The sequence below is a fragment of the Myotis lucifugus genome, unplaced genomic scaffold (assembly GCF_000147115.1).
Source record: "Myotis lucifugus unplaced genomic scaffold, Myoluc2.0 scaffold_182, whole genome shotgun sequence".
Lineage (NCBI taxonomy): Eukaryota > Metazoa > Chordata > Mammalia > Chiroptera > Vespertilionidae > Myotis > Myotis lucifugus.
The window spans coordinates 2,407,291-2,432,005 of NW_005871230.1; the positions used below are offsets into that span (position 1 = coordinate 2,407,291).

General features: G+C 36.3%; 1 protein-coding gene across 5 annotated transcripts; it reads left to right on the forward strand.

Moving 5' to 3' along the window:
- On the forward strand, nucleotides 1–24,361 carry INTS12 (integrator complex subunit 12). Of its 5 annotated transcripts, XM_023760449.1 has the most exons (8): nucleotides 1–173; nucleotides 1,052–1,172; nucleotides 5,994–6,158; nucleotides 9,958–10,110; nucleotides 14,421–14,608; nucleotides 16,261–16,420; nucleotides 20,207–20,353; nucleotides 23,670–24,361. In XM_023760449.1, the coding sequence occupies exons 3-8, from the start codon at nucleotides 6,003–6,005 to the stop codon at nucleotides 24,252–24,254; spliced, it is 1,389 nt and encodes a 462-aa protein (XP_023616217.1). In that variant the 5' UTR covers nucleotides 1–173; nucleotides 1,052–1,172; nucleotides 5,994–6,002; the 3' UTR covers nucleotides 24,255–24,361. The 5 variants fall into 5 exon arrangements, with proteins under 5 accessions (XP_023616217.1, XP_006096661.1, XP_006096660.1 ...); XM_006096599.3 differs by lacking the exon at nucleotides 1,052–1,172 and having other exon boundaries at nucleotides 1–239; XM_006096598.3 differs by lacking the exon at nucleotides 1,052–1,172.
- The last annotated feature ends 354 nt before the right edge of the window (nucleotides 24,362–24,715 follow it).

The following is a 24,715-nucleotide window of genomic DNA, read 5'->3' on the forward strand; positions in this document are numbered from 1 at the left end:
ATTCATAATCCGGCGGACCGGAAGAAGTGACGTCACTTCCTCCCGTGGCACCGCCAAAACGCTTCCCCCTCGATGGTGCCCCGGGAACCTTTGTTCCCCGCTGTCGGAGAGCCCAGTGCCGGAACCAGTTCGGAAGGCTCCACGGGGAAAGGACGGAGTAGCGGGGCGGAGTGGTGAGTGGTGACGGGCGACCCCTCCCAGCCGCCTCGGGGAGGCTCGAGACCTCCGCGAGGGAAGAGGTGGGAGAGGAGTTCCCTGGGGGTCTCAGTCTCCGGGAAACCTAATTTGCGGGGGATCGCGCGCCCCCGGCTGCCGCTGTCCCCAGTCAGCGGTGTTGGGGCGGGGGGGGAGAATGCGCGCGGGCGGAGGGCGCGGCCCGCAGGCTCAGCCCTGGGAACCCGGTCTCGAACCTCCCTCCGAGGGTTTTGGTGACTTGACTTTCCCGCTCCCTCGGCCCGTGGCTCTCGTCTTCTCTGGGGCGCCCTCTCAAGATCCTTCCCCGGTGCTAGGCCTTGGGAGTGCCGGGCGTTGAGCAGAGGACTGACATTCCCACAGAGCGCCCGCTGTCGCTCTCAGGCTCTCTGCCCCTTGGCTGTTGGGGGGTCGATGCCCTCCCGCCTTCCTAGACGCGCCCCTAAGGTATCGATGTAGCCCAGGGCCGAGAACTCAGCGGGGGGATAGAAAGGGCAGCACCTTTAACAAGGACACGTATTCATTGGAAAGGGGTGCACCTAGCAGAGGCAGCGAAGGCAAAACTTTCTCGAGCCATTGTGAGAGGGCAGCCCTAACGTTGCACTCTTGCTGGGTGGGTTTGAGTGAAGGCATGCGCGTGCAGATGATCAGCTTTGGGCTTAAGAGCGCCCTGTAGGGTGGGAGAGGCGATCCAGGAGAAAGTATGTGCAGGTCCAGTTTAGGTGGGAGAGGTCACAGAAGCCCTAGAAGGTGTTATTTCAACAAAAACTTAGTAGTTCGTGCAATAAAGATATTTGAGTACCTATCAGGTATCAAGCACTAGGTGTATAACCGTGAATTTAAAAAAAAAAAAAAAAAGGTCCCTGCTCCCATGGAGTTGACAGTCCAGTGAGTGGGATTAATGAATTGAAGCCAGATAAAGGATTGGGAAGAGGGTATTGCAGATAGAAACATTGTACAAGTCCCCAGTCGTGAAGAAGGTATTTTAGTTTCACTTTATTGATATTTAGGGTGTGGGTTTTTTTTCCGGGGGGGCAGGGGTGTATTGATAGGTTTGAGGGTTTGTTGTTGTTGTTGTGAAGGGACTTTGGAAATGATTAGAATTGAGTAGGAGAGAAAAGGCCATTACACTTGACTTTGATCGCTTACTAATTCTGTAGCCATTATTTTGTGGTACTTTGCAAAGTAAATATAAACTCTCCCCTTAAAGTACTCTGAGTTGTATAGAGAGTATAACGAGGTTTTTGGGGGGTTTTTTGGTGCTTTTTTTTTTGGGGGGGGGGTTATAGTTTAAGTTAGAAAGTCCCAGTACCATGATAAAGCACTAAAAGACATACTAGGAGGGAGAGATTATTGGTTGTATTGGGGGCGGAGAAGGACACACCAACTGTGAGTATAGTCCTCATGAGAAGTTGTGTTTGAATTGGGTTTTCATAGGATTTGGAGATAAAAACTGGTTAAAAAGCTTTCCGGGCAGGGAAAAATGGGAAGTGGCGAGGCCAGTTAGTGGCTCTGTTGTCAGGAAGATCAAGATGAAGAATTAAACTTTTTTCACTAGTCAAGAATCTTCTTAAATGCTAGGCCAAGAAATTGGGCTTTATGTTGAAGGCAGTGGGAAGCCTTAATTTTTGAGGAAGAAAAAAAATTTAATAAAAAATATGTTTTGGGAACATTAATATGGTGAAAATATTGAAGTCAAGGAGAATACTACATTATTGTTGTAGTACAAAAAAAAAAAAAGCTAACAAAGACCCGAATTTGAGTAGCAGCAGAAGTGAAAAACAGAGAAAATATGAGAAATGTTACAGAGTCAGAATCCACAGGAAAGGACTGCTGATTGTTTGTATATAAGGAGCAGGGGGAGGACTCAAGAGAGAGATTTAAACCTCAGACCTGAGTAATGGAGAGGTGTGTCATTTACTTAAAGAAATTGCAGGACAATAAACTTTTGGGGAAGGTATTCATAATCTGAATTTTAGTCATCACTGAATTTGAGATACTATTAGGGTAAGCAGGCAGACATTTCTATGAAGCAATTGGAAATGTGAAATTTGAGTTTAAGAAAGATTGAAGTGGGGGAAAACACGAAATCATCTGCCTAGAGATGATAGTTGGAAACATGATATACAGGGGTGGGCAAAAGTAGGTTTATAGTTGTGAGTACATGAGAGTTAATAAAGCTAGTGCAATAATCATCACCTGCCTGTCTTTTTCCATATGAACAACTATAAGCCTACTTTTGCCCACCCCTGTACATACAATTGCCAAGGAAGAAATCGGTTCCAGAACTAATGAAGATGGACAAGGACAGATACTTGTGCTACACCAAGAGAAACAAGAGTGAGAAGATAAGCCAGAGAACGAGTTGTCAGAGATAGAAGAGGAAAGCCAGGAAAGCTGAATATAATAGAACTCAAGGAGGAGAAGGTTTTTTGAACGAGGAAGTAGATAACATATTCACTTGGTCAGCATTTACTGAGTACCAGCTATCTGTCAGGCACAATGCTAGACATATCTTTACAGCAGTAGGTAAGACCCATCTAGTGCTGACCCTCATGGCATTGACATTCTAGTGAGGGTGACAAACCCGTTTACATAATTAACAGTGTAGTAGCTATTATAAATAAGTACAGGATGTTTTGGGACCAGTAAGAATATGTGCAGAAATTGAGACTTGAAGAATGAATAAGATGGGGGATGGGACACTCTACTAAAGTGCTGAGGTAAAAAAGATACGTTGAAAGATTTGAAATACCGGTAAGTCATGTGGATACAACAGCGTGGGAATAGCTTGAGGTACTAGGTAACATTTAATGAGCATGTGCTCTGTGCCAGGTACTGTCATAACTGCTTCACATGTGCTATCAGATCACATAGCACATTGGAGACCTTGTTAAGAATCTTGTTCTTTAAACTTTGGACAGTGAGAAGTTTAACGAGCATTTTAAGCAAGTGAGTGATATGAAATGATTTGGAGGAGACGAGAGTGGTTGTGGGAAGAGTGATTACTAGTAAGCTATTGCTATGGGGTTGTTAATTGATGGAGATGGTAGCTTGGTCTCTAGGGTGGTGGTAATAAGGGTTGATGAATTTAAGATGTACTTAAGGTTTGGTTATTAGATGGCGGGTGGGGGGGTGTTGAGGGAAACCAGAATTTGCTAGGTAGGCTAAAGCACTTGCCTCCAAACTTTTCTCATCATTGAGTAAAAAGAACAAAAAAAATTTGAACACACATATGTGTGTATTTAGTTATCAATTTATGCATATACTACTACAGTGGGACCTTGACTTATGAGTTTAATTCGTTCTGAGACCGAGCTCGTTAAGGAGCTCGTTAACTCAAATTACTCTATCAACTCAATGCAAAAAATCGTCCGAGAGACAGCTGGTATCTCAAAAAACTCTTTAGTCGGGACACTCGTAAGTCAAGACCCCACTGTATAACTGTATATTAATAGTTTATTTTAATAAAAATTTTAAAAGAAAAAGAAGTTCTAATATTTTTCTTCTTGTATTCCACAGTAGAGACCACTGGGCTAGAGGGACATATTAGTAATTTAGAGCAGGGATACAAGTCTTATAATGTAGTTGCTGACTCTTGCCACTAGTCTGTAATGTAAACCTTTAATCTCTGATTATGGAAATGCATAACAGTAAATACCTTCTGTTTTTTCAGCATAGAATTTTAAGTAATGATTTCTCTAGTTTTCTATAAGGATTCCTTTAAGTATCAATCCTTTGGTCAGTATCTCACAAGACATTGTTCTGGATAAGTAAACTGCTATGCCCTTTAGCTATGAAAAGTTAGGTCAATAGAAAGACTAGGCTGTGTACTCAGGAAGAGTGGCAGTTTTACCCTTTTCATCATGGATATTTTATGAGGAGCTGTTTTCTCCTCAGAATATATATGATGACCAGCTCCATGAGCAAATTTTAAAATAACCTTTCTGTACTTATTCTTATATATAGGTGATGTATGATTAATACAATTTTTTAAAAAAGACAAAGGTTGCTTCTCAGTTTTTGTTAAATTCTTATTAATATGGCTGAGGTAGATTATTGTAGGTTATTTTCCTTTTGGTATTTACCTTTGGATTTCTTCTCATGGGTGATTCAGATATTTTAGTAGAGCACAGAATTTGACAATAATTTTGAGGCCATCAAATTGATATCTAATACCGTCTAGAAAACTTAAAAAAAAAAAAAATTCAGTGTGTGTATCCTGTCAAAGTTGGAGAGGTCTTAGGCGGGAAGTGGATGGGGAAGGAACAAATAAAATCCATTTTCAAGCTGAGCTTTCATATGCCAAGATCAACCTACAGCAAGTTTAATACCTGTTTAAATTCCTGAAAATGAGAGATTACTGTGGAATTGCTGACAGATTCTTCACTCTAGCAGTGCAAGTGTGTTGCATTATTTTAATAGTAACCTCGAGGATAGAAGATTTCAAGCCCTAGAATATTGATCAAAGGATTGAACTCATAGTGTATGTTTTTATTCTAACAATTCCTTGCCTGGAGAAATATTTGAAAAAGTGACAACCAGAAGTAGAAGCAAGCACATGATAGCATTGGTATTAATGGAAAACGAAAACTTTTTAACATTTCGGAACTTCATAAGCCTTTGATGTATATCTTTACTATTTTTAATCTCCTTAGACATAGAGCATTATCATAGGCACTATAGGTAGATACAGCACCATCCCTCAGAGACCTTCGTTTTTAAAAGTAGGTTAAGGCATGTGATACCACAATCTAAATGTGATCCAATGAGATTATCATTAGTATGCTTTTTTGAGGCATTCAAAATTGGAGATGAGAACTAAGGAGACAGAGAGATAGCTGAGGTGAGCTGCAGCAATGCGTCCTCTAACCATTACCCTGCTACCACACTAAATCTTTTTCCCCCTGTCATGTAAATAAGGGTTGAGAAGACATTTTTATATAAAATAAACTTTAACACATCAAGTTCATGTGTATGGAACTGTAAATGTATATTTGTTTTATTTTACATATATATATATATATATATATATATATATATATATTTATCCTATGTTTTATTAGTATCTAGAATCTCAAAAAATGTGTGTGTCTTATTAACTAACAATACCAAATAATAGAAAAAAAGTCATCTCTAATTTATGAAATCAACTTGAAAATGGCAAGCACAAGTCAGGAAAATGTTCCTGGGTTTTCAGAAAGGTAACATTCTTATGCTAAAGGAAGGCTAGTTATTGAGTCCCAATAAGACAATAACACCAGAAAGGGGTTTAAAGAATAGTGGTTTAACTTTTTTGGAAAGCTAATCACTGTGTTTTCATAAAATGGCTCTTATGGCTAAATAGATCATAAAAATGAATGAAAATCATACCTTAACATTTTTCTTAGTATCTATTTTCACAAATTTAGATACCCTTTTCTTCACTAGTTCTTAATTTGGATTAAGGGGGGTGGTCATTGGCCTTTTGAAAAATGAAAGATAGGTTCTTTCTCCCCAGAAAAAATACATTTGCATATCTGTAAGTATATATTTTAAAATAAAGTTAGGAGGGGTCTTTGTAGCATGGAGGAGCTCATTTGGATTTAAAACTTGGATATGCATATACAGAAAACTGTTAACTCTTGCTTCAGGGAAAAAGTACTAGATATGCCATTCAGAAGGATATTTCTTTCTGTAATAACCTTTTGGATATTTTCAGTTTTGTATCATATGCACAGCATTACTTGTTATAAGCAAAATAAACTGTAGATAAACTTTATTCATTGTCTCTAAATTACCTCCCTCTTTTTTTCTTTCAGGTATTTGCAATGGCTGCCACCGTGAACTTGGAACTTGATCCCATTTTTTTGAAAGCACTAGGCTTCTTACATTCAAAGAGTAAGGATTCTGCTGAAAAGCTAAAAGCCTTACTTGATGAATCTTTGGCTCGGGGCATTGACTCAAGTTATCGTCCATCTCAAAAGGTACCTACGTGAATAAAAAGCTCAGAGGGAGTTTTAAGGCCTGTGGCAGTAGTTTTAACATTTAGACCATCTTAAAATAGTTCTCTCTACCAAAATGATCTTTCCTGTGGCATGAAGGAATTATAGTCTTTAATTTAGTTTTCTTTCTTCAAGCTTTTAGAGAACTGTTAAAAAAATTAGTTGGGTGTAGGGATAGTCTGTTCTACTTTTTGTGTATCGAAACCAACTTATTTATGATAAATTTTAATTTCAAATTCTTTATGATCAGAGGGTTGTTTTTTTTAAAGCTACTGAATAAAACTGTAACTTGCTTGTAATTATCTTTTAATATTTTAGGGGCAAAAAAAAATGAAGTAGAAGGACAAGGGTTTTGCATTGAAGTGAATTGAATATTTGTGTAGGAAAATTTAAGGGGGAAGGAGATATGGATGAACTATGAGAACTGCATAGCTCCAATCCTGATAATAATAACAAAGTGACCAAGCAGCTTTATGTGTAAAGAATAGACAGTTTGGAACCACACACACCTGTTTTAAATCCCAACTTGCCTTTTACTAGTTGTGCGGTAATAGGAAACATATCCTAACGTTTACTGTGTCCCAGGTACTTTTCTGAGTGGTGTATGTGTATAATTATTGTTAATTGTGGTAACTGTCCTTGAGATGGGTATTATACAGGGGTGGGCAAACTTTTTGACTCGAGGGCCACAATGGGTTCTTAAACTGGACCGGAGGGCCGGAACAAAAGCATGGATGGAGGGTTTGTGTGAACTAATATAAATTCAAAGTAAACATCATTACATAAAAGGGTACGGTCTTTTTTTTTTTTTTAGTTTTATTCATTTCAAACGGGCCGAATCCAGCCCGCGGGCCGTAGTTTGCCCACGGCTGGTATTATATATTTCCCTCATTTTACAATAAGGAAACTGAGGTAGATAGTAGCTTCATTTCATTAGACTATTTATTAGTAAAATGGGGATGATAAGAACTATCTTGCAAAGTTGTGAATATAAAAGAAATATATAGTGTGTAAGTCACCCAGTGTAGTATCTATGAGGCACACAATACCCATTTAGTGAATAGTTGCTATTATATTCCCTAGTACCTTCTAAGGCATTCTCTCATACCCTTCTAAACCTCTAGCCTGGAACTCCAAATCATCCAGGTCTGTGAACCTAGATACCAAACTGAAAAGGTGGGGACAGAACTAAAGAACTAGTTCAGTCTAATCCAGATTCTCAAACTCAAGACAGGGCCAGATGTCAGGCTCAGGACCCAAGTAAACAGTGGTATTTTGCCCCCAGCCTTCTTTTTACATTAGCTCTACAATTCTCAGGACATTTTATTGTGACCTCATTTTTCTACCATTGTCATTCTGGTAGGTTCATTGAGTGCAAACCAACCAAGTTGATGCAACTCTACAAAACACTACCAAGATTATTCTGCTCTAAGTATTGGTATTTTCCAAGTAGGAAAAACCTATTATTACTAAAGAAGCAGTATTGTGATATTCTAAAACAAAAGGAAGTTTACTAAAGTACAGGAAAAATATGTGATTAAAAAGCCTGCTGTCCTTAGGTTTCTAGCTAGAAGTTACTTATCTTGGTTATTTAGAGAAAATGCCCTGGAAGGAGGGGTATTTTAAAAGCACAGGTTCGTTTAATTTTAGCCTTCAGCTGAACCTTTCCATCTCTAAAGTTGTGTGAGAATGATTTATACCACAGCTTTTCAAACTTCAGCATGCATAAGAGTCACCTGGAGACAGTGGTGTGCTTATGAACACTAACAGCCAGCTCTTCGAGTGTAGTTCTAATGTAAAAATTGGTTGATATTTTCATTTACATCAGAAAGTCAAATCTTAAATAATGAAGTTTAAATAATGAACTTAAGTCATCTATTGATGACCTGAGCAACTTCTTTGCTGAATTAGATGATAGTTTTCAAATACTGCAAGACTGTCTCCTCCGTTTTTTATGTTGTAGATGCAATACACTTAAAAAAATCCTCACCTGAGGAGTGAGGATGTTTTTTCCACTGATTTTTAGAGAGAGTGGGAAGGGAGAGGGGAGAGAGACAGACAGAGACATATCGATATGACAGAGACACATCGATTGGGTGCCTCCCATATGTGCTCTTACCTGGAACAAGGATCAGACTTGCAACCCAGGTATGTGCCCTTGACTGGGAATCAAACCTGCGACCTTCAGGTGCGCAGGCCGACACTCTAACCACTGAGCAATGCTTACCAGGGCCACACAATACACTTTCATATTTAATCTACATTATTGACATTTTCTCCATCACTCTTAAGTCTACAGGAGTAGTCACCAAACTTTCTAAAAAGAGTCAAATAGTAAATATTTTAGGTTTTGTGGGCCAGATGGTCTTGGTCACAGTATCTAATTCCACATGATAGCATGAAGGCAGCCATAGATAATACATAAATGAGTGGATATAGCTGTGCTCTAATCTAATTTTATTTATAAAAACAGGCAGTAGGCCAGATTTATTCTACAGTCTTTAGTTTTCCAACCCCAGTCTCGACAATCAGCTCAAGAGTAAATCAAGCCCTGCTACCAATGAGTCTAAAGTCCATTTCTCATTTCTTCCTCTGCAGAGGCACCACTATTCTGAAGATGCTAAGTAGCATTCCCATTTATATTTTTATACTTTTCTGTAATATCATAGAAAAATAGACCACATTCAGATGTTTTACTTAGAATAGGGAAATTCTTTCCTTTGGTGGGAAGGGGTGAGGTGCATATATATATTAGCAAAGCTTTAGTGTAAGAACAAGGATTAGAAGCTTAAAACGAAATAAAGAAACAAGCCACAGACTTGGAGAAAATATTTGCATATCATGTAAACGATAAAGGACTAGTATCCCAAATCTATGAAGAACTCTTTAGACTCAATAATAAAACAAACAACCCCATCTTCAAAAAATGGACAAAATTTTTTAACACTTTACCAAAGAAAATGCATGTATGGCAAATAAGCACTTAAAATGTTCAATATTATTAGTCATTAGGGAAATATAGATAAATTCACAATAATATACTAGTGTATACCTATCAGAATGTCTAAAATTAAAAAGACTAGCTATACCAAGTATTGGTGAGGATGTGAAGGAACTGGGACTGTTGTTTACCCCTGGTGGAAATGTAAAGTGGTATACCATTATGGAACATGGTTTGGCAGTTTCTTAAAAAGTTAAAAACATATACTTACCACATGATTCAGCCATTCCAGTCCAAGACATTTATTCTAGGGAAATGAAAGTATATGCCCACAAAAGATTTGTATATAAATATTCACAAAAACTTATTTGTAATAGCCCCAAATGTTATGCAATCTAAATGTCCATCAGTAGGTAATAGATAAACAACTTGTGGTATATCCACTAAATGGACTACCATTCAGCATATAATTTCTAGGAAATAAAAACTGATTCATTGTGATAGAAAGCAGATCAGTGGCTGTCTGAGGATGGGAGGGAATAGTTTCTCTAGGTTGATATCTCTAGGAGTAACTATAAAGGGCCACAAGGAAACTTTGGAGGACGAAAGATTGCTTGTAGTGATGGTTTTGTAGATGTGACTTATCAAATTTTACACTTTAAATAGGTGCAGTTAATCAATTATTTCTCATAAAAACTATTTAAAGTAAAGGACGTTACATTGGTCACAACATGATGTCTTAATTTTTAACTGAAGCTTGTTTAGATTTATGATCTACTTCTTTATGATGTGTTAAATCTAAATATTTAATCATGGTTATCCTTTTATTTCACCTTTTAGGATGTGGAGCCACCCAAAATTGCAAGCACAAAAACTATTTCCAGTAAGCAAGAGCCCAAAACATCATCCAGTCTTCCTTCTGGCAATAATAATGGCAAGGTTCTCACAACTGAAAAGGTAAAGAAGGAAGCTGAGAAGAGACCTGCTGATAAAGTAAGATTTTATTTTAATCTAGTAGAAATAATCAAACGGTGTAATCAGTCCTTTGTAGGCAGAAACAATAGTTTGTGCTTACTTCTTTTAGTAATAGTGCCTAAAAAGTACGTAATGACCTTTCAGTAAGTATATTTTGATAATTATAGACATTGATTTTTTTTTTTTTTTTAAATGAGTAACATTTGGAAATATTTTGAACTATTTACTGAAGTCATTGCCAACAAATATTTGAGCCAGGGAATGTACTAATTTAAAATATAAACTTTAATCCACAACTCAAATATTCTGAATGAAACACTTGACAAGAAAAGATAGAGAGGAAAGAATAAAGAGTAAAGAAATAAATAAAAATTAAAAAGTAAAGATATAAATGACTAAATGTGAAACTTGTTACAAAATGGCATGTACCTTAATAAAGCCTACAAATCTTGGATTATCTATTTTGAATGATTTATGCACATAGTTAATTTTTAATTTTTTAGCACTTAATAATAACTACATTAAAATTTAATAACCCTTCCCCATAGGTGGGGTATATTAGTCCCATATGTTTTCGTACTTTTAATAAATATTTTGCCTATTTATAAACTGTATTGTATTGTTTGCTGTGCTTTTAAATTTATATAAATGCTATACTGTACGTGTGTGTGTGTGTGTGTGTGTGTGTGTGTGTGTACACCTCCATTCTTGGTTAACTTACATTTTCCTCCACTCAACAATGTGCTTTTGAAATTTACCTATGTTGATACATGTAGAGCTGAATATTTCAGTTACCATATAATATTCATTTCATGAATAAGCCAGTTTATCCATTCCCTAACAAATGAATAATTAGCTATTTCTCCTTTTTCTCTGTTATAGTGGAGCTTCAATAAGCTGTTCTGTACTTATTTCTGCACACATGATAATAGCTTCAATAGGTTGTATACCTGTATCAAAGGATGTAATAGTACAGGTACATCTTCAACATTACTAGGCTGATTTCTATCCAAAGTATATTACACATATACTCTCACCAATAAAATGTAAGAGTGCCAAATTCTCCATGTCTTGCCATATTATTTAATTTTTGCCAATCTGACAAGTGTATCTATAATATTTATATCTTAAAGCTAGGAGACAGAATTTACTTTGAAGCAAATATAGCAATGTTAAGTCTCCTTGACTGGTAGATAGTTCATTATTTATTTATTTTCAGTATATTTTATTTTACTACTAGAGGCCCAGTGCATGAAATTCATGCATGGTGGGGGGTCCCTTAGCCCAGCCTGAACCCTCTCACAATCCGGGACCACTGGCTCCTAACCACTCACCTACTTGCCTGCCCGATCGCCCCTAACTGCCTCTGCTTGCTGGCCTATAGCCCCCTAACTGCCCCCCTGCTGGCCTGGTCACCCTCTAACTGCTCCCCTGATAGCGTGGCTGCACCCTAACTGCTCCCTACCAGTCTGGCTTCCCCCTAACTGCTCCCCTGCCGGCCTGCCTGATCGCTCCTAACTGCCTCTGCTTGCCGGCCTGAGCCTGATTGCCCCCTAACTGCCCCCCTGCCAGCCTGGTCACCCCTAACTGCTCCCCTGCTGACCTGATCACCCCTAACTGCCTCTGCCTCTGCCTCGGCCCTTGCCACTTTGGCTTTGTCTTGAAGGAAGTCGGTCAACTGCTCTAATTAGCATATTACCCTTTTATCAGTATAGTTCTTTTTTTCAATTATAGTTTTACATTCAATATTATTTGTATTACTTTCAGGTGTACAGCACAGTGCTTAGACAATTATATACTTTACAAAGTGTTTCCCCCAATATTTCCAGTACCCATCTGGCACCATAGTTAATACAATATTATTGACTATATTTCCTATGCTGTACTTTATATCCCTGTGACTATTTTGTTACTACCAATCTGTGTTTCTCAGTCCCTTCACTGTTTTCACCCAGCCCCCAACACCCCTCCCCTTTGGCAACCATGAGTCTGTTCTCTGGATCTGTGTGTCTGTGTCTGTTTTGATTGTTCGTTTATATTGTTCTTTAGATCCTACATATAAGTGAAATCATATGGTATTTGTCTTTCTCTAACTGACTTATTTCATTTAGCATAATACCCTCTAGGTCCATCCATGTTGTCACAAATGGTAAGATTTCATGGTGTGTGTTTTATGGCTTTTGTACCACAGCTATTTTATCCATTTTGTCTATTGATGAGCACTTGTGATTCCTCCATAGCTTGGCTATTGTAAATAACGCTGCCGTGAACACAGGGTGAATATATTCTTTTGAATTAGTGTTTTAAGTTTCTTTGGATATACACCCAGAGTGAAATCACTAGATCATATAGCAGTTACATTTTTAATTTTTTTAGGAATTTCCATATTGTTTTCCAAGTTCCTACACTATTCTGCATTCCCACCAACAATGAACAAGGGTTCCCTTTTCTCTACATTCTTGCCAACACTTGTTTGTTGATTCTTTGATGATAGCCATTCTGACAGATGTGAGGTGATATCTCCTTCTGGTTTTAATTTGCCTTATTATGATAATTTATAATTTTGAACATCTTTTTATATGTCTGTTGGCCATCTATGTCCTCTTTGGAGAAGTGTCCATTCAGGTCCTTTGCCCATTTCATCCCTTACCAGATACATCATTGGTAAATATGTTCTCCCATTTAGTTGGATGTCTTTTCATTTTGTGGATGGTTTCCTTTGCTATGCAAAAACTTTTTAGTTTGATGTAATCCCATTTGTTTATTTTTTCTTTTGTTTCCCTTAACCACGGAGATATATTACAAAAAATATTGTGAATAAAAATGTCTGAGATCTTATTGTCTATGTTTTCTTCTAGGATTTTATGGTTTTGAGTCTTACATTTAAGTATTTAATCTATTTCGAGTTTATTCTTGTGTATGGTGTAAGAAGGTGATCTGGTATCATTTTTTTTTGCACATATATGTCCAGTTTTCCATTTATTAAATAGACTGTCTGATTTACCTTCTTTGTCAAATATGAATTGACCATATGGGTATGGGTTTATTGCTGGGCTCTCTATTCTGTTCCTTTTATCTCTATGTCTATTTTTATGCCAGTACCATGCTGTTTTGATTACTGTGGCCTTGTAGTATAGTTTGATAGCAGATAGCATGATACCTCCAACTTTGTTGTTCTTTCTCAAAATTGCTGGACTACTTGGGGTCTTTTGTGGTTCTAGTCTGTGAAATACTTCATTGATATTTTGATAGGAAATACATTGAATCTATAGATGGCTTTGGATAATAGAGTCATTTTAACAATGTTAATTCTTCCTATCCATGGGCATGGTATATGCTTCCATTTATTTGTATCTTCTTCAGTTTCTTTCTTCAGTGTCATAGTTTTCTGAGTACAGGTCTTTTACATCCTTGGTTAGATTTATTCCTAGGTATTTTATTATTTTTTATGCAGTTGTAAATAGGATTGTTTTCTTGGTTTCCCTTTCTGATAGTTAATTGTTGATGTATAAAAATGCAAATGGTTTCTGGATATTTATTTTGTGTCCTGCTACTTCATGAATTTACCAGTTCTAGTAGCTTTTTGGTGGAACCTTTAGGGTTCTCTATATACACTATCATGTCATCTGCAAATAATGACACTTTTACTTGTTTCTTTACAATTTGGATGTCCTTTATTTCTTTTTCTTGTCTGTTTTCTGTGTCTAGGACTTCCAGTACTATGTTGAATAAAAGTGGTGAAAGTGGACATTCCTGTCTTGTTTCTGATCTTAAGGAAAATGCTTTAAGTTTTCCCATTGAGTATGATGTTAGCTGTGGATTTGTTATATATGCCCTTTATTATGTTGAGATATGTTCCCTCTATTTCCACTTTGCTGAGAGTTTTTATTATAAACTAAAGGCCCAGTGCATGAAATTTGTGCACGGGTAGGGTCCTTAGCAGCTGCCAGCTACTGGCCAGGACCTCCCTTCTCCTGGCTGCCTGCCACCCCCAGTTGGTTGGGGCCTCCCTTCCCGTGGTTGGCCGCCCAGCCCCGCCCCCTGGTCAAACTCCTGGTTGAACTCCCATGTCGAGGGGACAAAGAAAAATACAGGTACATAGTAAGCTGTTCTAATTTATTTATTTCTACCTTGCTGGTTTCTTTAACATACTGATTATGATTTTGTTGTAAATCTTCTACAGATCTTTAGTGTGTACTAGTATGTTTGTCCCTAACTCTGTAAAAATATCTGTCAAGTGGACTTGGTCATTGCATGCTGCCTATCTGCCTCTCAGTGATTTAAAGTTTATTATAACATGTTACTTTCTGATTGGGTGCTTTTTATAGATGAAATCAGATACCACTGAAGGAGTTGACATCCCAAAGAAACCTAGATTGGAGAAACCAGAGACACGGTCCTCTCCCATTACCGTGCAAACCAGCAGGGATTTAGCTATGGCTGACCTTTCCAGTTTTGAGGAGACCAGTGCAGATGATTTTGCCATGGAGATGGGATTGGCTTGTGTTGTTTGTAGGTACGTTGTGCCTTGCCACAGATTATTTTGTTTCTTTAAAGAGCAAACAACTAAACAATAAAATGTCAGACCAATTATTGAGTGTTTTTTATTTTGTTTTTCTTATTTGTATGTGGGTAAGAGGTAAGTAGATTATTCCCTATGAACTGCCAATATAGCAATTTAACATCTTGAAAATTGTCTAATATTTTATTTTCCTGACTGTGGCATCTTTAATCTCTTACGTTATAGTAATATTTTCTGCATTCTTGGGTTCTAGAGAGAAAGCAATTATTGCTTTATTCTTTAGTGAGAAGAGTCTGTTCAGCAGACTCAATTATTTCCATCATTCTTTAAGAAGTCAGTGTTGCTTTTTCTTTTCCCTGAATGGTTGATAGTACTTATAAACTAAACTGATACACACACACACACACACACACACACACACACACACACACATATATATATATATATAAAACACTTCTTAAAACACCTTTAAATCTTTTCCAAAGGATAATGGAATGAAATCAATGGGTCACAAAGGTTATTCTGAGTGTTGTTTAAAACATGGGTACATAGGTATAAAAACATAGATAATTATGTTTGTCTATAGCAGTACATATATCTTTACAGATAAGTGTTTTCAAATTTTTCAGGTAGATATTGAGAAGAAAGATTTCTGAGTTGTACAACTGAACTGTATATAATGTCATTAACCAATGCTATCCCAATAAATTTAATTAAACTTTTTAAAAAACCAGAACAACTTAGATTTTAAACTCTTCGATGCCACGGCTATATTTTTAATTACTAATGGCTTTCACTTCCTAGCACAGCAGAGAAGATTGCTATTTTTTTTGCAGTTTTATTCATGAAAATGTTAAATTCTGGTGTACTGGGACTAAGTAAATAACTATAAATTTTGTAAATTTTAGACCTGATCTTGTTATATGTACTTCTGAATGGGATCATTTGTTAGGGCTTCACTGTTTTCATATTCATTTATTTCACCCTTTATCTACCATGAAGGTTATTATTTTTAAATAAAGAAATAAATTGTAAAGTAATAATAGGGAGAGAATTAGTAACTGTAACCTTCCATCAGGAGACCTAATATGTGATGATTGCTTTTTGTGCTATTGGAATTTATACTTTTTTGATTTTTATATTGCTACATTTTATTCAGTTGATAAGACATTTATTTATTGAACACCTTTGTCTGCACAGTAATGTGCTAGGCACTATATGTTAGGTCCAGTTCCCACTTTTAGGCAGGTCATATATCAATGAAGATAATAGAACAACATGTAAGTAACAAATAAAAAGGAATTTAACAGAGGTACAAAAAAAATGTTATGAGATTGTTGGAGGACTAGCCAAAGTCTACTACTTCTAGGAGAAATAAAAATATTATAAGAGAAAGGCAGGGAGAATATACCCAAATGTAGCTGCTAAAGCACCTTACATATTTATTAATGGTGAGCATAAGCTTTAAAAGAAAGGAAGTGTTTGTATAGGCTACATCTTGGGGTTTGTTATTTTGCTTTTTTGTTTCCTGGTGTTTTTAATTGTCTTTTATATATCAAACTTTCCCAAAACCACCTTAAAATGGCTTTTAATTGTTGCATGCAGTCAAATAAGTGCAGTGTTTAATGTTATTTATATTTCCTTAGGCAAATGACAGTGGCATCTGGTAATCAATTAGTAGAATGTCAAGAGTGCCATAACCTCTACCACCAAGATTGCCATAAGCCCCAAGTGACAGACAAGGAAGTGAATGACCCTCGCCTTGTGTGGTATTGTGCCCGATGTACCAGACAAATGAAAAAAATGGTAAGAATAATTTTTCTCTATTTTAAACAGTCTCTGTCAGTATTTTTGTTGATACGGCTTTTCAAAATAAAAATTTGAACTATTATGATATTGAAAAATAAATCATAAAGCTGACTATTTAAATGTTTGTTTATAAAGTGTATATGTTTTATTTATATGACTAGCTTAAAGACCAGACCAGGTAATATGCACTTTTCTCTGTTCAGCTTTTACTTATTCTAATATAGCAACAAACAAACAGGATTGGAGATCCATAACATATGAATATTTCTTATTAGTATTTCAGTGTACTTCTAAACATTTAAAAATACTATAATGCATTGTGGGAAATGGTGAGATAGAAAGCCTGTCTTTGGTGAGTCTGGTAGGGAAATATTGAAAATGTCTGTTCCTGAGTGAGCAGACCATTACACTTGTAATTGTGTACAAAGGCTGTGTTTGTATGTGCATTGACAGATGTAGTTACTAAGAATTGGTAATGGACAAAATAACTAATTTGTGATAGTAATGTGTCTGTCTTTTTAAATTATTTTTTAATTATTTTTATTTCACTGTATCTTAAAATAATCACTGTTCTCTAAGTTTTTGGTCCCCATTTTTTATGATTTATTTTACACCAAATCTATGTTTATAGTTCTCTCTTTCTGGAGTCAGTTTTGGCAACTAAACGGATAGCTTTCAGTTACTTTAAGTTTAATGTCTTTAAAATTAGCCCTAACCGGTTTGGCTCAGCAGAAAGAGCATCGGCCTGCGGACTAAAGGGTCCCAGGTTCGATTCCAGTCAAGGGCATGTACCTTGGTTGCGGGCACATCCCCAGTGGGGAGTGTGCAGGAGGCAGCTGATTGATGTTTCTCTCTCATCAATGTTTCTAACTCTCTATCCCTCTCCCTTCCTCTCTGTAAAAAAACCAATAAAATATATTTTTTAAAAAATTAAAATTGTTCTCTTCTCCATTCAATTTCCCCCCCAATTGCTTCAATTAGAAAATGTTATCCTTCATACCTCCTTTAATTCCATATCTTGTTGTTTAATTCTGCTTCTTATATATTTCTCATATCTGTTTATTTTGCTCTTATTACCCTACTCCACAAATCTCTCATTTCTTGTCTATTGCTTTAGCCTCTTAAGAGGTCTTCTTGCTTCCCTTCAATCTACTTTACTCACTGCAATATTTATCTAATTCTATCTGTTTAAATATATCCAGATATTGATAGAATGAGATTATACTCATTAGGGTATACATATATGGGCCTTCTCTCTTTGACACAAGTCCAGTTTTGTATCCTGTCCTACCACTTCACCATATATCCCATACATTCTGGCCATGGCAGACTAAGTGTATCATTCCCTGAGTATGTAGTGAACTTTCATGTCCCCATATGTTTTACTTCTCAGATTCTCTTCATCTGGGACACCCTTTATTCTTTATCATCTTTGCAAATCAAATGCCCAATTTATTTATCAGTAAGACCATGTCTTATTCATTGGCATAGCACCAGAGCATAATTCAGGACTGGACTTGTCTTACATTCTGTTGTTCTCATTTTAAGATATGTGTAATGGTGGAAATGAGGATTAGTACCAGAAATCAATAATCAATAAGTTTAGTCTGTGTGTCCAATAGTCAAAGTACTCAATGGGGAGCCATGACTAATGTTAGAACATGATTAGAATACAGCAAGGGTGGACCTGGGGAAAACCAAAAGGTTAGCTTGAATATCTGGATCCAGTAAACACAAGGTTTATAAGAAGAAATCTGGAAACATTGGGGATGCTAAGCCCGGTCCTTCTAAGTATAATTGCTTACAGTAAGATCCTCATACATGCATTGGTTATCTCTCCAAATTATCACAAAGATACTATAAGTAGCATCTTATATCTCTTTCCTCCCTCCACTAACTTCTCCAAATAGGGCAGTTTCTGCAGTACACATTGTTATAGGAAGACCTAGATAAGAATGTTGTGGTAGTATCTGGCAGAGTCAAAGGTCATTCTTCAATTCTAAAATTTTCTCTCTACCAGGAAATGAGTTTTGCCTCAACACTAGCTAAAAGACTCACTCATATGACTTATTGCGGTGGTTCTGTCTCAGTAATAATACACACCTACTCAGCAGCATTTAGAAATATGTGGTATTTGTGATTGCTGCTTTACTGGCCATTATTGCCCTGAGTGGAGAATTACATACTTTCTGCAGTGTCTGAGGTAGTCACCCAATGAAAATTATAGTGCCTTTGTTGATCAGCACTGAGTCAGTGATAATATCCTAGTTCCCTAAACTAGTATTACTAACAAAGGACAAGAGCTTCTGGGCATTTCTTATTACACTTCTAAGATGGCTAGGTGAAATAGAGGAAGCAGAACTAAACATGGCTCCTAGGCAGAGATCCTATCTGGGCTTCATTGTAATGAATCTTCATCTGCTCAAGCATGCATGTTAGGTCAGTCTTCAGAGCCTAACCTCTGGAACAGTAGATGTGGGTGGGTGGATGTGTAAGATGGAAAGCTGTAGTTACAGAACCATGTGTTTCTGATTTACTCTAAGAGTGGCATTCTCATAACATGGTTTTACAGTAGAGTGAGATGGCCCTCCTTTCTTGCAGGTAGGAGATGTTTTACCACGGATAGTCTTTCAGCATTCTTTACCATATTCTTGACCTGAATGTTACTTTATAAATGATGTTTGAAAGTAGGTGCACTTTCAGTGGAAAATATGTGATATAAAAAATGGGATAAATTGAGACTTAAGGACCAAAATTATATGTAATACATCAACCCGCAGCACAAGAAGTTTCCACAAAAAGCTCCAAACAAGGATAAAACAGTCTGTATTCAAACTTCTAGAAGTGGGAACAAATTATTAATAAATTCCCTGGTATAGTCCTAGATGACCTTATTAGGATTGTCAGAGACAATTAAATGGCTGGGAGCATTTTTCTCCATTCACTGTGGACAGGTTCTTCCAAATTCCTTATCATTTGTAAATAATTATAGTGAATAAATAGTAACTAATATTGCCAGCATTCAACATATTTCATACAATATGCTAAACACTTACATGATTGTAATTGATCCCTGTAACCCACATTTGAAACAGATCATATGGTAAAAAAGAAAAAAAAAAAAGAATACCTAGTTATATAAAATAAGAAAAAATATTTATTTGTCAAAATAAAACTGAATATGCTTGTAAAGGAACTGTGGATGCAAATCTGTCTTTAATAACATTATAATTTGTATTTGTGAGCTTTCTCTAAGAATTCAACGTGCCTACTTCTATAGTGTGGCGAAACCTTAAAAAGCTCCCTCACTTATCACTAATAATTTTTCTTCCACGTCTGTATTTAAAACCATATAATTGATCTGAACTACTTTTAACTCATTCTAATTACCCAGAGACTTATGCCTGAACCCCAAGAATGAAACTCCTAAGTCTTTACCCAGCCATAATAAGAAATAAATGTACTGCATTACAGTTGCAAATAGTTTGTGATTTTCCTTTTATAAAAAAACAATTTGACTTGTCTTGTTAAAATGGTATTTAGCTAACCTTAATCTGCATGATTTTTAAAAATTTTATCTTTATTGTTTAGAAATTAATAAAATGTATAAAAGCATTAATATGATTAAAATAATTTGAGTCTATACTTTTAGTATGATCACAACATTTTTTAATGTTCAACTATATTTCAACTTAATGAGTACTGTGATAGATTTTTTATTGTCTTTTCTGTGCATTCAAGTAAGATTTTACAGCTAATTTAATTTTATACTAATTTCTACAGGCTCAAAAAACTCAGAAACCACCACAGAAACCAGCTCCCACAGTTGTTTCTGTAGCTCCCGCTGTCAAAGATCCATTGGTTAAAAAACCAGAAACTAAACTCAAACAAGAGACAACTTTTCTAGCATTTAAGAGAACAGAAGTCAAGGTATAGTACATTTCATTTTTATCTAAGATTATCTAAGATTTCATTTTTATTTTAATTTAGTTGATTAAACAATAGTTACTTGAAAAAATATTGAGGAACTTTTATATACTTAATGGCCATAGGTTGGAAACTATGCTTGCATTACTATTAACATTAAGTAAAAATTATTTTAAAATTTTTAAATAATTATTTAATCTCTAATTATATAAATAATTTTTAAAGCTTTTATTATCTTTACTGTTTAGAAACTAATAAAATGTATAAAAGCATTAATATGATAATAATTTGTCTGAGTCTATACTTTTAGTATGATCACAACACTTTTAAATATTCAACTGTATTTCAACATAATGAGTACTGTGATAGATTTTTTATTCCAAATTGTATGTAGTCAGACACTTAATCGCCATCAGGAATTTGCTTTAAATTCTATTTTAAATATATTTTATTGATTTCAGAGGAAGAGGTAGATAGAAACATTAATGATGAGAGAGAATCATTTATTGGCTGCCTCCTGCACGCCCACTACTGGGGATTTAGCGGGCAACCCGGGCATGTGCTCTGACTGGTATAGAACTGTGACCTCCTGGTTCATAGGCTGATGCTCAACCACTGAGCCACCTTGGCTGGACTGCTTTAAATTCTAAATATCTCTGCCCTCAGTAGCAACAGTTTTGCTCTTCATATTACTTGAGCTGATTGACCTCATAGCTTTTTTCTCCCTACCTATTAGCTATTGAAGTTTTCTTGCTTTGTCTTTTTTTTACTTTTTACTAGAGGCCCAATGCATGAAATTCGTGCATGGGGGGGGAGGGAGTGTTCCTTAGCCCAGCCTGCACCGTCTCCAATCTGGGATCCCTCTCACAATCTGGGACTGCTGGCTCCTAACCTCTCGCCTGCCTGCCTGCCTGATTGCCCCTAACCACTCCCCTGCCAGCCCGATCGCCCCCAACTGCCCTTCCCTGCCAGTCTGATGGCCCCCAACTGCCCTCTCCTGCTGGCCCGATTGCCCCCAACTGCCCTCCCCTGCTTGCCATCTTGTGGCAGCCATCTTGTGACAACGTGAGGGCGGCCATCTTGTGGTGGCCGTCTTGTGACAATGTCATGCGAGGGCGTCGCACAAGGGCATGACACCACCTAGGCTTTTGTTATATAGGATAGCATTACAAACTTTCATAGTACCTACTTCTATACTAAGGGGCCAGGTTATGTAGTGAGAGTATCACCTTTCTCATTCCTAGGTTTGCATCCTTGAATTCACATTACATTATTATTAATATTCTGGCATCTTGATTTCATGGAATAAAAATACTTTACAATCTAATTTTAAAACATAATTAATGACTTTACTGAGTTACACCCATTTCTAAGCGGAGTACTAATGATGGGGAAAAAAATACTAGCTAACTCCAGAAAAACCTAAAGTTGACTATATAATTCTGAGTGATTGCTGTATAAGTAACAAAAATCCAGAACCTTGGGGTGATGATAAAGAATGTAAATATAAAGTAATCTGAGAAAGATACTAATAATTTTATTTGTAGATCATTTTTTAATTTACTAGGGAAGAGTTGATATCCAAGGGATATCTATTAATGGTTTGTTACATTGAAACTTGGTGAATTGGAATAGAGGTAGGAATAATTTATTGAAAGTAATTAGAGTTGCTGTATTCTATATTGAAGACACTTTTAGGTAGACTTTTATGCTAACCTGTTAATACTAAAGTTTATTTTTAGGCAATCCAACGTGAAATCATTTTATGGCAAATCAATTAAGGCCTTGACTATCATGTTTGCTCTGCTTAAGAGATTTTGCTGTATTTATCATAAAAGTGGGTAAATTTTCACTATGAGAAAAATTGTTCTCATTCAGGATAATGGGCAAGAAAATATTTATAGTTAAAAACAGTTAAGAAATTTATACACTAAAGTAGTAAGGAATTTCCTGATATCCATTATTGTGTTTTTTACATTTGTGTGTCCTCAAGTGTTGTAAGCCATCTGTCACTGAAAAGCAATACCAGTATCAGCAAGCCATTAAAATAAAATGCCATGCATACAGAATTTGCTTTCTTGTTTGTACTTCATAAGTATTGGGCTTTTTAATTACTTCAGATGGGTTTTCGTTCATGAAGTCTGTTGAAAGATCATTTAGCCATATGGTAGACAGTTTTATGTATAACGGAAAGAAAAAGGAAAAAAATTAGATCTTTCAGAACTGAAAATTAAAAGTTTACTGCACCTGTGTCTTTTAGCTTCCTTGAGTAACTTTTTCTCATTACCTATATTCATTTCTCTAGAAATTTATAACTTATGTAGTTTATCTTCTCTGGATAAACTTATGTGATAGTTATTGCATGATATTGTAAAAATCCTATCATTTTTCAGAATATGTGAACAAAAATCTAGACTCCTCCTCTTAAAAAGCAAAGATATCAGAGCTTTCTATTTTGACTATTTTTCACATTGATTAAAAATGTTTACATGCAAACAGTATTGAAGGCTACTTTGTAAGAACTGAAATCTTTATCATTTGATAAAAATCATTTTATCAACTTTTTTGAACTTCAGTTCTAAAAGACAACTAGATATATTTTAAACATAATAACTACCTTATTTTTAAATAAGATACTATTCGTAATGCTTTTATCTCTGCATGAATTTAACACTTTTGTGAATCTTCTGGCCGGGTGGCTCAGTTGGTTGGAGTGTCATCCGTCCATCAAAAGGTTGTGGGTTTGATTCCCAGTCAGGGAACATCCCTGGGTTGCTGGTTCGATGAATCCCAGTCGGGGCAAATCGATGTTTCTCTCTCACACTGATTTTTCTCTCTCCTTTCCTCTCTAAAATAGTTTTCTTTTTTAAATAGCCTCGGGTGAGGATTGAAAAAATAACAATATATGAAGGTAGAAAGAGTGCCAATGAGAAGTTCAATTCATAATTGTGTCAGCCTGTAGACTAAAGGGTCCCCAGTTCAATTACGATCAAGGGCACATACTTCAGTTGCAGGCTCTATTCCCAGCCCTGGTCTGGGAGCATGCTGGAGGCATTCAATTGATGTGTGTCTCTCACATCGACATTTATTTCTCTCTGTCTCTCCCCCTTCCTTCCACTCTCTAAAAATCATATCCTTGGGTGAGAATTAACAGAACAAAAAAACTTAATTTTGGTGGTGTGATTTAAATTTCCCAAGTTATTACTTTTGTAAAAAAGTCCAACAATTAAACTTGTTATATATTCAGAATATTATATTAGGTGTTAAATATACTTGGCTTTAAGTAATACTTATCTTTTATTTACTTCTATTTTTTCAGACATCTGGGGTTATTTCAGGAAATTCTTCTAGCACCAGTGTTTCCTCTTCAGTAACTAGTGGCCTAACTGGATGGGCAGCGTTTGCAGCCAAAACTACTTCTGCTGGTCCATCAACAGCAAAATTGAGTTCAACAACCCAAAACAATAGTGGGAAACCTGCTACCTCAGCAGCTAACCAGAAGCCTGTGGGTTTGACTGGTCTGGCAACATCATCCAAAGGTGGAATAGGTTCCAAATTAGGTTCCAGTAACAACACTTCACCCACTGTGCCATTAAAACCACCTCCACCTCTAACTTTGGGCAAAACTGGCCTTAGTCGCTCAGTTAGCTGTGACAATGTTAGCAAAGTAGGTCTTCCTAGTCCAAGTAGTTTAGTTCCAGGAAGCAGCAGCCAACTAAGTGGAAATGGAAATAGTGGGACATCGGGGCCTGGCGGAAGTACCACCAGCAAAACCAGTTCAGAATCAAGCAGCTCTACCTCGGCATCCCTTAAAGGTCCAACTTCACAAGAATCCCAGCTCAATGCCATGAAGCGATTACAGATGGTCAAGAAGAAAGCTGCTCAAAAGAAACTCAAGAAATAATGAGGCCAAGTAGATTTTAATATCACATTACCCTAAAGATTAAAATCTTGTTATTAGGACATAAACTTGTACTATACTGTAATTTAATAAAAATTTTCATAATGAAAGTTCTATTATTTCTTACCTTAAAATGCTAACTATTATTTAGAAGAACTTGGAAATCTTTGTTATTTTAAATCTGTTTAACATTTTTATTTTAACAATTTCCACAGTATGTGAAAATAGTGATTAGAATAACTGATTCTTGGTGAGAACTTCCAGAATTTCAGAAGACTGGTAATATGTGTGATTTAAACCAAAAAAGCAGTAGTTTGTTCATCTTCTAACAAAGCCCCAAGATTGATCCTGCTTAATAAGGTGCCTTATCCCATATGTTCATAGCAGCATAATTCACCATAGCTAAGATCTGGAAACAGCCTAAGTGCCCATCGGTAGATGAATGGATTAGAAAACTGTGGTAC

Excerpts from the sequence above, each read along its gene's own strand:
- INTS12 (XM_006096599.3), top strand. The coding sequence starts at position 6,003 with ATGGCTGCCACCGTGAACTTGGAACTTGATCCCATTTTTTTGAAAGCA. Across the intron at positions 10,111-14,420 it reads AGAAGAGACCTGCTGATAAA|ATGAAATCAGATACCACTGA; the intron begins GTAAGATTTTAT and ends TGCTTTTTATAG. Across the intron at positions 16,421-20,206 it reads CCAGACAAATGAAAAAAATG|GCTCAAAAAACTCAGAAACC; the intron begins GTAAGAATAATT and ends TAATTTCTACAG.